Here is a 14,346-nt window from a genome sequence, read left to right on the forward strand (position 1 = left end):
GCCCTGATCCAGGACTCTCCAAACCCTGGTCATCCCCTATCCCGTGTATTTCAGGACCTCTTAATAGGGCACGGATCCTGCGAACCCTCTGGCCTTGAAGGGCGGTACCCCACAGCCTTCCTGGCAAGATACGCCTTGTGTAAAAAGAGTTCAAAATCCGGGGAAAATTCAGTCAGATCGCCTAAATCCTGAAAATCTTAATCCTCCTCAGCAGAGGTTCCCGGGACCTCTGGGCCTCTGCAGGCCTCCTGTTGGCCGGAGACAGTGGTGGAGGAAGGGCTCCTTCCTTTCCCGTCTTTTCAGCTGAAGCAGCAAAAGAAGCTAAAATGGCCACCGTTCCCACTGAAACCGTACTCAGCTGCATCGGCATTTCCCGTGGTCTCCTCAGACATCCGATGAGTGCCCAATGCTTTCTCCATTGGCATCGAGAATAAGTTCCATCGTGCGAGAGATGGGCGGCATGGTTGTTATTGGCTGCATGTGTGCAAATGACCGCCAGTACAAGGAGGATTAGGAACGGCGAGCAGATCCCTGCCGAGCAGCCTGCCACACTGGCACACAAAGGAAGGAAAACAAAAAAGAACCCCCCCTTTTTTTTTTTTTAATATAAACTTTAAAAGTAGAATAAAGCTAAGAAATCACTTTCCTGAAGCAGGCTGTCAACCCCAGTTGTCCTCCTGTGGGGGGGGGGGAGGGGGGGGGAGAGGGAACTGGCACCACCAATTATCTCCTCCCTCATCGGTGAAAAGGATCGAGACCAAAAAAGGCTGCCAACTCCCCGTTCATCCACTCCTCCACCAGAAAGGATGGCCCCACCAGGACCTATTGACCTTCTGGGAGATACTCTTCACCTAATCTTTCTATACCCTGTAAAATATAAATATATATATTTTTTTAATACTCCTCAGACTGCAGGTTTTGCATCACCACCATTTACTGGAGACCGAGAAATACTGGTGGGCTGCAGGTGGCACAGCAGATTATATGCCAGCATCAGCAAGGCTTTGTCTCCATCTGCTGGAAGGGAGGCAAACCCCAGGAGTCTGGACCGATCTGGGTACGTACAGGGAACAGACCTGTCAGAATAAACCTAAATCCTTCCATAGCCACAGCACTAAGGCAACATTGAAAGCAAAATTAATTTGTTCAAATATTGGAGAAGACAGTAAAATTTCACACCATGAATAGCATCAAACTTACCCAAACCCAACTCTACACTAACTAATCCTGCACAGTCAATCCTGTATCAAGCTCATCCTGCCCAACTATCCCAAAGTCCTTACATACTCATAAAGTGTTATTTAGCTTGAAAGGCAACCAGAAGGGTCCACTACTTCAAATATCATAATCCAGCCGCTCCTTACCTGCAGCCCAACCCTTCCCATCTCAAGCCTCACCATGCAACCAATAAATCCTACAAAAAAACCCCAAATAAAGTTGTCAACCATAATCACAAAACATACCCATAAACCAACCAGACTGCCATGAAAACTATTTTCATGTTATCTCAATTTACACTAATGCTAACCAGTAATCAAAACAAATCAAACTCAAGAAAAATATCAATCCCGCAAAAAAATATTGCTAAATCAAGATTAAACCTACAACACACTCTAATAAAACCAATCAAATTCACCCAAGGAACAAATACCATACAACAAATTCTGAGACAGCAGAAAGGTGAAGGGGCTGGCGTGACAGGAGGCGGCCCTGAGCTACCTCTGCAGTGCATCTGGTGAAGGGGCTGGCGTGACAGGAGGCGGCCCTGAGCTACCTCAGCAGTGCATCTGGTGAAGGGGCTGGCGTGACAGGAGGAGGTCCTGAGCTACCTCAGCAGTGCATCTGGTGAAGGGGCTGGCGTGACAGGAGGCGGCCCTGAGCTACCTCTGCAGTGCATCTGGTGAAGGGGCTGGCGTGACAGGAGGAGGTCCTGAGCTACCTCTGCAGTGCATTTGGTGAAGGGGCTGGCGTGACAGGAGGAGGTCCTGAGCTACCTCTGCAGTGCATCTGGTGAAGGGGCTGGCGTGACAGGAGGAGGCCCTGAGCTACCTCAGCAGTGCATCTGGTGAAGGGGCTGGCGTGACAGGAGGAGGCCCTGAGCTACCTCAGCAGTGCATTTGGTGAAGGGGCTGGCGTGACAGGAGGCGGCCCTGAGCTACCTCAGCAGTGCATCTGGTGATGGGGCTGGCGTGACAGGAGGAGGTCCTGAGCTACCTCTGCAGTGCATCTGGTGAAGGGGCTGGCGTGACAGGAGGAGGTCCTGAGCTACCTCTGCAGTGCATTTGGTGAAGGGGCTGGCGTGACAGGAGGAGGTCCTGAGCTACCTCTGCAGTGCATCTGGTGAAGGGGCTGGCGTGACAGGAGGAGGCCCTGAGCTACCTCTGCAGTATATTTGTGATGGGGCTGGCGTGACAGGAGGAGGTCCTGAGCTACCTCTGCAGTGCATCTGGTGAAGGGGCTGGCGTGACAGGAGGCGGCCCTGAGCTACCTCTGCAGTATATTTGTGATGGGGCTGGCGTGACAGGAGGAGGCCCTGAGCTACCTCTGCAGTATATTTGTGATGGGGCTGGCGTGACAGGAGGAGGCCCTGAGCTACCTCTGCAGTATATTTGTGATGGGGCTGGCGTGACAGGAGGAGGTCCTGAGCTACTTCTGCAGTGCATTTGGTGAAGGGGCTGGTGTGACGGGAGCAGGCCCTGAGCTACCTCTGCAGTGCATTTGGTGAAGGGGCTGGCGTGACAGGAGGAGGTCCTGAGCTACCTCTGCAGTGCATCTGGTGAAGGGGCTGGTGTGACAGGAGGAGGTCCTGAGCTACCTCTGCAGTGCATTTGGTGAAGGGGCTGGCGTGACAGGAGGAGGTCCTGAGCTACCTCTGCAGTGCATCTGGTGAAGGGGCTGGCGTGACAGGAGGAGGCCCTGAGCTACCTCTGCAGTGCATCTGGTGAAGGGGCTGGCGTGACAGGAAGAATTCTTGAGCTACCTCTACAATGGAACTGGTAAAAGGGCTGGTGTGACAGAAGGTCCTGAGCTACCTCTGCAGTGCATCTGGTGAAGGGGCTGGCGTGACAGGAGGAGGTCCTGAGCTACCTCTGCAGTGCATCTGGTGAAGGGGCTGGCGTGACAGGAGGAGGTCCTGAGCTACCTCTGCAGTGCATTTGGTGAAGGGGCTGGCGTGACAGGAGGCGGCCCTGAGCTACCTCTGCAGTATATTTGTGATGGGGCTGGCGTGACAGGAGGAGGTCCTGAGCTACTTCTGCAGTGCATTTGGTGAAGGGGCTGGCGTGACAGGAGGAGGCCCTGAGCTACCTCTGCAGTGCATTTGGTGAAGGGGCTGGCGTGACAGGAGGAGGTCCTGAGCTACCTCTGCAGTGCATTTGGTGAAGGGGCTGGCGTGACAGGAGGAGGCCCTGAGCTACCTCTGCAGTGCATCTGGTGAAGGGGCTGGTGTGACAGGAGGAGGTCCTGAGCTACCTCTGCAGTGCATTTGGTGAAGGGGCTGGTGTGACAGGAGGAGGTCCTGAGCTACCTCTGCAGTGCATTTGGTGAAGGGGTTGGCGTGACAGGAGGAGGTCCTGAGCTACCTCTGCAGTGCATCTGGTGAAGGGGCTGGCGAGACAGGAGGAGGCCCTGAGCTACCTCAGCAGTGCATTTGGTGAAGGGGCTGGCGTGACAGGAGGAGGTCCTGAGCTACCTCTGCAGTATATTTGTGATGGGGCTGGCGTGACAGGAGCAGGCCCTGAGCTACCTCTGCAGTGCATTTGGTGAAGGGGCTGGCGTGACAGGAGGAGGTCCTGAGCTACCTCTGCAGTATATTTGTGATGGGGCTGGCGTGACAGGAGGAGGTCCTGAGCTACCTCTGCAGTGCATTTGGTGATGGGGCTGGCGTGACAGGAGGAGGTCCTGAGCTACCTCTGCAGTGCATTTGGTGAAGGGGCTGGCGTGACAGGAGGAGGTCCTGAGCTACCTCTGCAGTGCATTTGGTGAAGGGGCTGGCGTGACAGGAGGAGGTCCTGAGCTACCTCTGCAGTGCATTTGGTGAAGGGGCTGGCGTGACAGGAGGCGACCCTGATCTACCTCTGCAGTATATTTGTGATGGGGCTGGCGTGACAGGAGGAGGTCCTGAGCTACCTCTGCAGTGCATTTGGTGAAGGGGCTGGCGTGACAGGAGGAGGCCCTGAGCTACCTCTGCAGTGCATTTGGTGAAGGGGCTGGCGTGACAGGAGGAGGTCCTGAGCTACCTCTGCAGTGCATTTGGTGAAGGGGCTGGCGTGACAGGAGGAGGTCCTGAGCTACCTCTGCAGTGCATTTGGTGAAGGGGCTGGCGTGACAGGAGGAGGCCCTGAGCTACCTCTGCAGTGCATTTGGTGAAGGGGCTGGCGTGACAGGAGGAGGTCCTGAGCTACCTCTGCAGTATATTTGTGATGGGGCTGGCGTGACAGGAGGAGGTCCTGAGCTACCTCTGCAGTGCATTTGGTGAAGGGGCTGGCGTGACAGGAGGAGGCCCTGAGCTACCTCTGCAGTGCATTTGGTGAAGGGGCTGGCGTGACAGGAGGAGGCCCTGAGCTACCTCTGCAGTGCATTTGGTGATGGGGCTGGCGTGACAGGAAGAATTCCTGAGCTACTTCTGCAGTGCATTTGGTGAAGGGGCTGGCGTGACAGGAGGAGGTCCTGAGTTACCTCTGCAGTGCATTTGGTGAAGGGGTTGGCGTGACAGGAGGAGGTCCTGAGCTACCTCTGCAGTGCATTTGGTGAAGGGGCTGGCGTGACAGGAGGAGGCCCTGAGCTACCTCTGCAGTATATTTGTGATGGGGCTGGCGTGACAGGAGGAGGTCCTGAGCTACCTCTGCAGTATATTTGTGAAGGGGCTGGCGTGACAGGAGGAGGTCCTGAGCTACCTCTGCAGTGCATTTGGTGAAGGGGTTGGCGTGACAGGAGGAGGTCCTGAGCTACCTCTGCAGTGCATTTGGTGAAGGGGCTGGCGTGACAGAAGGAGGCCCTGAGCTACCTCTGCAGTATATTTGTGATGGGGCTGGCGTGACAGGAGGAGGTCCTGAGCTACCTCTGCAGTATATTTGTGAAGGGGCTGGCGTGACAGGAGGAGGTCCTGAGCTACCTCTGCAGTATATTTGTGAAGGGGCTGGCGTGACAGGAGGAGGTCCTGAGCTACCTCTGCAGTGCATTTGGTGAAGGGGTTGGCGTGACAGGAGGAGGTCCTGAGCTACCTCTGCAGTGCATTTGGTGAAGGGGCTGGCGTGACAGGAGGAGGCCCTGAGCTACCTCTGCAGTATATTTGTGATGGGGCTGGCGTGACAGGAGGAGGTCCTGAACTACCTCTGCAGCGTGTTCCAGAAGCGACGGATGACACTGGTGCGGTACAGACTTGTGATTGGCTTCCTCATGGTACAGCTGATATCATGGAGAATGTCATAACTGCCTTCCATCGTCACCTCAACCAACGTGCTGCGCTTACAAGGATCCAACGGCCATGGCGCCACTGCCAAGTATTCAATACGCATGTTATGTTTCCACAGGAGGACCAGCTTCACCTCCAGCAGAGATTCCCCTGTAGAAAGAAAGGAAGGATCCCAGTTTGTTTATAATCACTCCCACTCTCCAGCTTCCCTGCAACCCAGCCCCTTCTGAAGGTTAAGTGAGTCGCCCCCACACCTTAGTGTGAATGAGTCTGAGAGGCAATGCGCACCTCACTATAAACAGAGACCTGGCAGTGAAGAGGGCTGGGGACTGACTGACCAGTGGGGTATACAGAGCAGAGACTGGCAGATGGATGGACAGAGGGAGAAAAGAAGCTGAAGAGGTGGCAACAGCAGCAGCTCACAGTAAGGAATCAGGACCAGGAGAAGAAATGGTTCAGACTGAGCAGCCAGCCAGGCATCCTTTCCAGTAACTGAAGCCCTTCCCACCTTTGCTGAGGTTAATCTCCCGGATGCTGTAGCCCTCCCGCAGGCGGACTGACACCACGCTCACAAGGTCGGCATGCACCTCTTTCTCAGTGTGTTTCTTCCTTCTCATGGCCAGAGCTGGGTTACTGCTTGCCGAAACCAAGTGCTCATTAAAGAGCTTGTGCTGGGACGCTGCAGACAGACACAGTTATACTCAACATAAAATCAGGAAAAAGAAAACAAATAGTCTTTATAAGACTACCAAATAGTTATTTTCATTTACATTTCACCTTTCAGCCATTCAGGTACTGTAGCTATTTAAATATGCAAAGCACTGTTTCTACCTGTCAAATACACCCACTGCAGCACAACCAAACTGATCCATGTTATCCAGTGTCATCAAAAAGTAAGAAGAAAACTCGGAGGAGTTTAGCATTGCACAGCACTGAGGAGGGCCTCTGCTCCTCCTGCAATAATACTGACGGCTTTACTGCTACAAAGCAATGCAAAATGGCCCTGTCCCCTCCTGTTCATGTCAGCCAGGGTAGTTCTTTAAGTCAAGCCCTGCGGCAAGTCAGGTCGGCCTGATGCCACGTTGCTCCCAAAGGCACAAACTAAAGGGGGTCAATCCTTTGGGAGCAACTGGCGGTCTGGGTGGTTTTGTGGTTAAGAAGAGGTTTGTAGGGACTTTGTAGTTGTCCCTGTGAGAGCTTTCTTTGGTATTCATTTGCTATTACTGTGATATATTTTTGAATAGCTGGGTCCATCCCATGAGTTGTCTCTCCAAACGGGTTTGTTTTGTGCACACTATGACAGGAATGAACCTCACTCTTAAGCCAGGGTACGCTGGATACAACTTCTCAATGCTAATGCATTGTGCCAAAGAGCGCCTCCTTCTGGAGGCCACAGAGTGTTATTAAGTGTGTTTTAGTGGATCCTTGGGTGCTGTGGAGATGACCACGCCCATGGGGAGGAGCCCTGTGAGGAGCCACAGCACTGGACTACACTCTTATTCACAAAACAGCGGAATTGAACTCTTATTATACAGCCACCAGGTGGCAGTGGTGAGCTGTAGTCTCAGGGACCTCGGCAGAGGGAGCCCTTCTCTCCGAGGTAACCTCAGGAGGACCGCAGCAAGGAGTTACTGTGGATGAGACAGATGAGAGATTAGAGTACTCACTCGGTGTTAGCTGTTATGGATGCGATTCCACCAGATGGCTGTCGCAGGTACAGGCACTGAGGCAGGGAGAGCAGGCCCTCGAGGAGCGAGTACCTGTCCCCTGAAAATAGAACAGAGGGCCCCCGAGGAGCGGGTTCCCAAGTTAATAGCAAACCCCGAAGGACAGAAGGAGAGCTTCCTGCAGGTAGCAGGGAAGCGGCAGAGTAGCGCAGAAAGGAACAGTTCGTGTCCATACGAGTCTATTCGAGCCTTTGCCAACTCGCAGGCCTGCTATTGGACGCGCGTTTTCCCTTACCCCTTATTCAGTAAGGGGAGGAAAACGCACGTCCAACCCGCGGCACCTAATAGCGCCCTCAACATACAAATGCATGTTGAGGGCGCTATTAGGTATGCGTGCGGGATACAGAAAGTAAAATGTGCAGCCAAGCCACACATTTTGCTTTCAGAAATTAGCGCCTACTCAAAGGTCGGCGCTAATTTCTTCCGGCGCCAGGAAAGTGCACAGAAAAGCAGTTTTTACTGCTTTTCTGTGCACCCTCCGACTTAATATCATAGCGATATTAAGTCGGAGGTCCCGAAAAGTAAAAAAAAAAAAAAAAAAAAAAAAAATTTTTGAATTCGGCCTGTGGCTGTCGGGCCGAAAACCGGACGCTCAATTTTGCCGGCGTCCGGTTTCCAAGCCGTGGCTGTCAGCGGGCTCGAGAACCGACGCCGGCAAAATTGAGCGTCGGCTGTCAAACCCGCTGACAGCCGCCGCTCCTGTCAAAAAGGAGGCGCTAGGGATGCGCTAGTGTCCCTAGCGCCTCCTTTTCCCCGTGTCACCTAATTTAAATACAGAATTGCGTTCGTCCGCTCTCCCGCAGACTTTACTGAATCGGCCTGTCAATGAGCTAGCAATCTTGAGAAGTAGATATGCCCAGATTGGCGGGATGTCCTCGAGGTTCGCGCCACTGGGCGTACTTAGACGTGGGTTGTGCACACGCGCGCACCCTCGCAGGTACCTGGGAGGAACAATGTCGTACGGCTGCACCATAGCTGTTCCGGGGACGCCAGAGAGGTCGGCTTGACGACGCTGCGGTAGTCATCTTGCCCAGGTAAGCGGGAGGCGCCGAGATAGGGGTGCAACAAGCGGGGCGAAGCCGTCGAAGACCGACGGACGCGACACAGAGGTAACACGCCCAGGCAACAGATGAAGGTGCGCCTGGAAGTTCTCCCATTACAGACCAGGGGCTGCCATTACAATTGGGACATTATTCCCATGGTCTCCGATTGCACCTCTTGGTTCTTGAGGGTCTCCTCTCTCTCCGTACAATCCACAGAATAGTTGCTTGGTGCTGACACTGCCAGCAAATGCAGTCCTTCACCGCAATGTCTGGTTTCCTTGCATTCAGCTGATCATCGACTGCCATGGGGATCACATCGTCTTCTTTCCCTACGGTTCTCTCAGGGTTACAGTCCCAGTGCTTTCCTGGTTCAGTGATGTTATAATGAGCCGAGCCATCCTATGGTGCCTTTCTATATAGAGGCCTTCTGACATCAGCCCGCCATGTCCAGCAAGGAGGTGTGTAACCGTTTCAGTTTTCACAAGCTGCATTTTCCTCCGCTGGCGTCAATCATCTTGTCCATAGTCTGCAATGATCACTCTCTCATCTTTAGGTCTATTTATTTATTTAGAGCCTCTCGTAAAGGTTCCTGCGCCATGTTCTGATCTACTTCTGGTTGCAGGCATCAGTCTCTCTAGTTCCCGCTGTTCCCTTTCCTTGTTTGCTGGAACGACTCTTTACATTCTCACTCCTTCCTTCCACTTGTTGGGATGATGGGGTCAGATCCTGGCCATTTAGCACTCTTGAGTATTTGGATGCTGTTTGCTATGACTGGAAACCTAGAACAGCAGCTCTAAGAGGGTAATTTTATAACTGTGCGCACAGGGCTAAAGTGAACTCGCTTACTTTATCCCACATTTTCAAAGCAGACTTGCGCATGTAAATCTGCTTTGAAAATAAGAGCTGTGAAAATTAGAGCAGACTTACTCGCATAATGTTGATTTTCTGAAGTCCCGGACGCCTCATGTGTGTGCGGAACAGAATTACACGCATACCTTTATGAACATAACTCCCTCTGGGCAATTTTCAAAAGTCCATTTATGCACATAAAGCCTTTAGATAATCTGTTTTTATGGGGGTAATTTTTAAAAGAATTTATGCACAGGGCCGAAAGGAACCACCCTGCCCCCCTCCCCGTGTCGGTAGGCAGGCTGGGCAGCGTCTATCGCCTGACTGATCTGTCCCTTTCTTGCCGAGGCTAGGGGAGAGCAGGAGATGGGGAGCATCTCCCCCCTCGGGGGTGTCACTCTGGCATTGCTTATATATATTATAAGCCCCTGTTTGTGCACGTAAAATTATTCGCACATAATTTTCCTTAGAGTAGCAAGAGGCATTCTGGGGGTAGGGCAAACATTCACATGAATACTTGTGATTGTAAATGTGCAAGCAGCAAGTTACTCGGGGCAGTGTCTCCAGATGGGTTTGTATTGTGCAAATCTGGACAGGAATGAACCTCATTCGTTAGCCAGGTTAGCTTGGGAATGATCTCAATTTCTTGGGTTCACTACTAGTGCCCTCTTAGTACCTGCATCGTGCCAAAGAGTGCGGCCTCCTGGAATTCATAGAATGTAATCTTTACAGCAACATATCAAGCTGCCCTTGCAAATGCTGCTTAATCAGTAAGCAGCGCCCAATACAATAGGGACTATTTCTATATTTTTCTGCCACATTTTCTTGGTCTCTGATTTCATTTCTTGGTACTTAAGGATCTTCGCGTTCTCCATTTGATCCACAGAACCGTCACGGAGTATCCAGTTTAGAAATGACTCTTTATTTTGTGTTATTTCTTTAAAATTTGTTAATTGTATCCCCAACTCTAAAGAGATGCCCAACATGGTTTACAACATCATACATAATAAAATCAAAACATCACACAAATACAAAAATAAAACCAACAACATAAACCACATAAAAATACAAAAGAGCTATATTAGTTCAACTTGACATCATCATAATATAAAAACAATGCAGTCCAAACTCACCCACCACCCTCCCGTCACTATGCCACCTAACATCAACCATTGCTAAGGAAAAGCCAGCTCTTAAGTTTTTTTTCCAGAAAGCTAATTAATTTCTTTCCAACCTTATGAAGTCCACAATGTAGGCACCATCACTGAAAATGCTCTTGCTCTTAGCCAAATTCTACTCATACTTCAAAATGGTGGCACCATCACCAATTGCACTTGACTAGATCTTAGTTGTCATGACAATGAATATCACTGTAATTTATCCCTCAAATACTTAGGCCCAGCCCCCACAAGCACGAATCATTAACATCAAGATCTTAACTTGTACATGTGCCTTCACAGGTAGTCAGTGCAATTTATACAGACTTCTCCGTAAGCATCCTGTCACCACCCTGGCAGCCACACGCTGGACTATCTGTAACCTATCACGAGCCTCTCTGGGTTGCCCACACAAAGTCTACTACAGCAGTGCAGACGATAAACAACCACAGCTCGTATAACTGTCTTACTGTCTTAAAAGCTTCATTATCCAAATAAGGATGCGACCTTTTAAGCAATTTCAATTTCCAAAATGCCAAACGTACTTTTTGGGAAACATGTTAATCAAAGGAAGGTATAGCTCTAAATCTTTCACATGATCAACAGCCTGTAGCACATCGAAACCTAACTTCAGTGGCACCGGTGGAACAGCCGGCATCGCTAAATCCAGCATTAACAATTCTGTTTTCTTACAATTTAACATTACATTTCTTTAGTAAAAACTAATCCAATATTCTGGACAGAGCTAAGTTTAAATCAGTAATAGCTTTTAATTAGTCCCCAGCCACTGGTACCACAATTTGTGTACCTGGGAATTTTCAAAGCAGACTTACGTGAGACTCCGACTGCTTTCAGCTCTTGGAACGTACAAGCTCAGCATTCACAATTGTTAGAGATTGCTTGGTGGGCATGGAACTGTTTGAGATCTTTCTGAGGCCAGTTTACAATTCCAAAACTGTAGGAGACTGCAGGGATTGAAGGCTTGTATCTTATTTTGTGCTGTTAAAGTGCATTTCAAGATCAATTTCATTCTCCAGTAGTATTCTTCACTGATCTTCTCTCTCAGTGACTTGTGCTGGATTGCCGAATCTTCTTCTACTCTTAAATATGTATATATGCCTTTCTGCTCAAATTCTTATGTCACAATCTTCAGTCACAGATTATATATCATCAGTTGGTCTTTGGTTGTACAAATTTGTCACCATGGCATTATTAATGGCTATGTCATAAAATAACCATCTAAATATGTACAACATAAATGCTAGAGCTCAAAACAATGCTAGTTCATTGCGACTGCTACGCATCACAGCTGGCTCAGAAATTTAATTATAGGTCTTCAGTATTTTTGAAACTGTTTTCCTTTTGCATAATAAAAAGCAGAAGATATTGCCACACTTATCTTATCCAATGAAAATCAGTTTTATAACTTTGCAAGGCAGTCCACGAGTTTGAAAATAACTAGATGAAATGGTTAAATCGCTAAACCAAACATACAACCAGACACAAGCTGTGTTTCAATGAGCAATTTTCAGTATCGGCAGAAACAAGAAATTGCTTTAGACATCTAACACAGCAGTGGGAATGGCTGCTTTAACTATCCTGCCATGTACATGACGCCCAGGAGACACGCCTCGTCTCACCAAGGGTATCCCTGACAGGGACCCAGACACTACAGGTGACGAAGGGGATGCAGACTCATTGGAGGATGGGGAAATCCCTCCAGGCTTGGAGCCATACCGGACCATGTTACGGTTTTTCCATAGAGATGAATTGCTGGCCCTGGTTTCCCAGACCCTGAAGACTCAAGAGTTGCTGGCACGGATCCTATGACGGAACCAAAGAAGAATCCCATCCTGGTGTCTCTACGGAAAGCCTCTTGCTATTTTCCGATTCTGGAAGCCAACCAAGAGTTGACTGACCTAGAGTGGGATGCCCCGGAAGCCAGCTTTAAAGGAGGTTGGGCATTGGAGACCCTATACCCCGTGGACCCTATGGCCAGAGAACACCTGAACAAAGGGTTGTTTCTCAACTCCTTGAAGGTCCAGGTAGCAACTCTCTCCTGTTTCAGAGGCAAGGTGAACGGAGCCCATCTGTTGACACATCTGGACTAGGCCCGTTTCCTAAAAGGGTTAAACTCCTCCGACCACCCTTAAAGTAGCCGGTCCCCCTATGGAACCTCAATCTAGTACTGGACTTTTTAGCAAGGCCTTCCTTCTGGCTGCTGCACAGTCTGTCTCTACACCTGTTAACGCTGAAGACTGTATTCTTGGTGGCAATATGCTCGGCTCGTTGCATCTCTGAACTACAGGAACTGTCGTGTCGGGAGCCAGTCCTCCGGTTGACTCCAGGAAACTTACAGCTTCACACCGTTCCTTCCTTCTTGCCAAGGTAGTCTCGGAGTTTCACCTGAATCAGTCCATTTCCTTACCATCTCTAGATAGATGCAAGGATACTGTCTCCTGTCAACATCTGTTGAGCAGCGATGTAGTCTTGCTTGCACACCTTCTCCAGGTTCTATCACCCGGACTTCCAGGCCCGAGAGGACACAGCCTTTGCAAGGGTGGTGCTAACCGGACCGCGGGCAGCCTCCCACCCCATTCGGGAGTAGCTTTTGTACATCTCATTGGTCCTGAGTCCATCTGGCTACACGCTAGGAAATGGAGAAATTACTTACCTGATAATTTTGTTTTCCTTAATGTAGACAGGTGGACTTAGCATCCCGCCCACAGCTGCCCATGAACGGTGTAAGGAATCGCCCATGAGGTGATCTCAATTCAAAGAGGTTATGGGTAAGCCGTCGCCCTATCCCTAGATCAGGGCATCTATAATATTGCTGGGATTCAGCGCTTATGTTTGGTTGAGTACAGTTGTGGTCATCCATTTTTAATAAAGTTTTTTAATCAAGTTATTATCAAGTTGTATTCAAATTTTATTCAAGGTTTTCAACAATATGTCCACATTGGCTTTTGAAGAGAATACTGAATGCCTGAGGTCACTGCAGGGGTATATGTAGGGTGATGTCAGCTTTCAAACCTGACTCAGTCTCCATTTGCTAGCAGGGGAGCACATAACCCATTGGTCCTGAGTCCATCTGCCTACATTAAGGAAAACGAAATTATCAGGTAAGTAATTTCTCCAATCAGCACAAATAAAAAATAATAGTCAGCCAATATTTTAGATCTCAAAAAGATTATCTACATCTAATAGTTAAAAAAAAGAGTCAAGAGTTCCTGGTACAGCTGGTGTCCTGAAAGCCACCTGTTAAATAGCATTACGTTTGTCATATGAACCAGTCTAGGCCAATGAGAGAGTGCATTTTACTGTGGCAAGAAATTCGGCAGTTCAAATGAATGAAGATGTATTCCTGCATTGGATTATGCTTAAATACATCGCCGAAAATGCAAGACTACACTGGCATGCTTTGGCTCTGAGGCCAGTATTTCTCTGAGCCATTCATGCTGATAGGACTGAGAGAGCACGGCCTTCCTGGCTGGGGTTTGGTTAGGACAGGGGCAGGAGGGACCGATTGCACCTGTATGAAGGCTTGAAAGCCTTGAAAAAAATTCTACCCAGGAAAAGGCCGCCATGTCCATACCTAGCCCCAGAGGAACTGGGGTAGGTGCTGCTGAATTGCTCTCTCCCGAGGCGGATGCAGCCCCAGGATTACTCAAATCCAGAGTGCTACCGGATAAGATTGTGGCTGACCCATCTTCCGCATGGGAGGAGCCGGGCTTGGAAATGTTCTGGGAGTCTAAACCTCCCTGGCCTCCTCACAGTGCCGACACAGGAAGGACTCCAGGTCAGACTGTGCAGCCCTAATATAGTAAGCAGCACAAAGAAAGTGTCGCTTATGTTTCTTTGCTGCCAGAGCCATAATCAATGGTAACTTGTGCGTTCAGCCAGCCAGAGCCTGAATTCGAGAGCGTACAGATCCATCCCGGTGGATAAGCATCAGTGCCTCTAAACGCAAACGTATGTACGCAGGTGTGCGTGAGGTTAGGCGCACAGCACGTGCAAACAGCCAACTCGCACTGCGCGTACTGACGGTCTATGGGGGGCAATGGTGAAGAAGCACAGAACCGCACACAAGATGGCGCCGCCCACCGAGCCTGAAAGCGGGGCCTATCCATCGGGGGGGGGGGGGTCACTCAGCCCGC

General features: G+C 50.1%; 1 protein-coding gene across 4 annotated transcripts in view; it reads right to left on the minus strand.

Annotated features, from left to right (window-relative positions):
- The window catches only part of SZT2 (SZT2 subunit of KICSTOR complex), a 446,100-nt gene that overhangs the window by 413,672 nt on the left and 18,082 nt on the right, over positions 1–14,346 (minus strand). For all 4 annotated transcript variants that reach the window (XM_029618788.1, XM_029618789.1, XM_029618790.1 and 1 more), the window contains exons 9-10: positions 5,922–6,092; positions 5,332–5,563 (exon numbers count right to left, since the gene is read on the minus strand). In XM_029618788.1, the coding sequence (XP_029474648.1) occupies positions 5,332–5,563; positions 5,922–6,092 (403 nt within the window). The remainder of the gene's footprint in view (positions 1–5,331; positions 5,564–5,921; positions 6,093–14,346) is intronic.

Source organism: Rhinatrema bivittatum, chromosome 10, assembly GCF_901001135.1.
Source record: "Rhinatrema bivittatum chromosome 10, aRhiBiv1.1, whole genome shotgun sequence".
Classification (NCBI taxonomy): Eukaryota; Metazoa; Chordata; class Amphibia; order Gymnophiona; family Rhinatrematidae; genus Rhinatrema; species Rhinatrema bivittatum.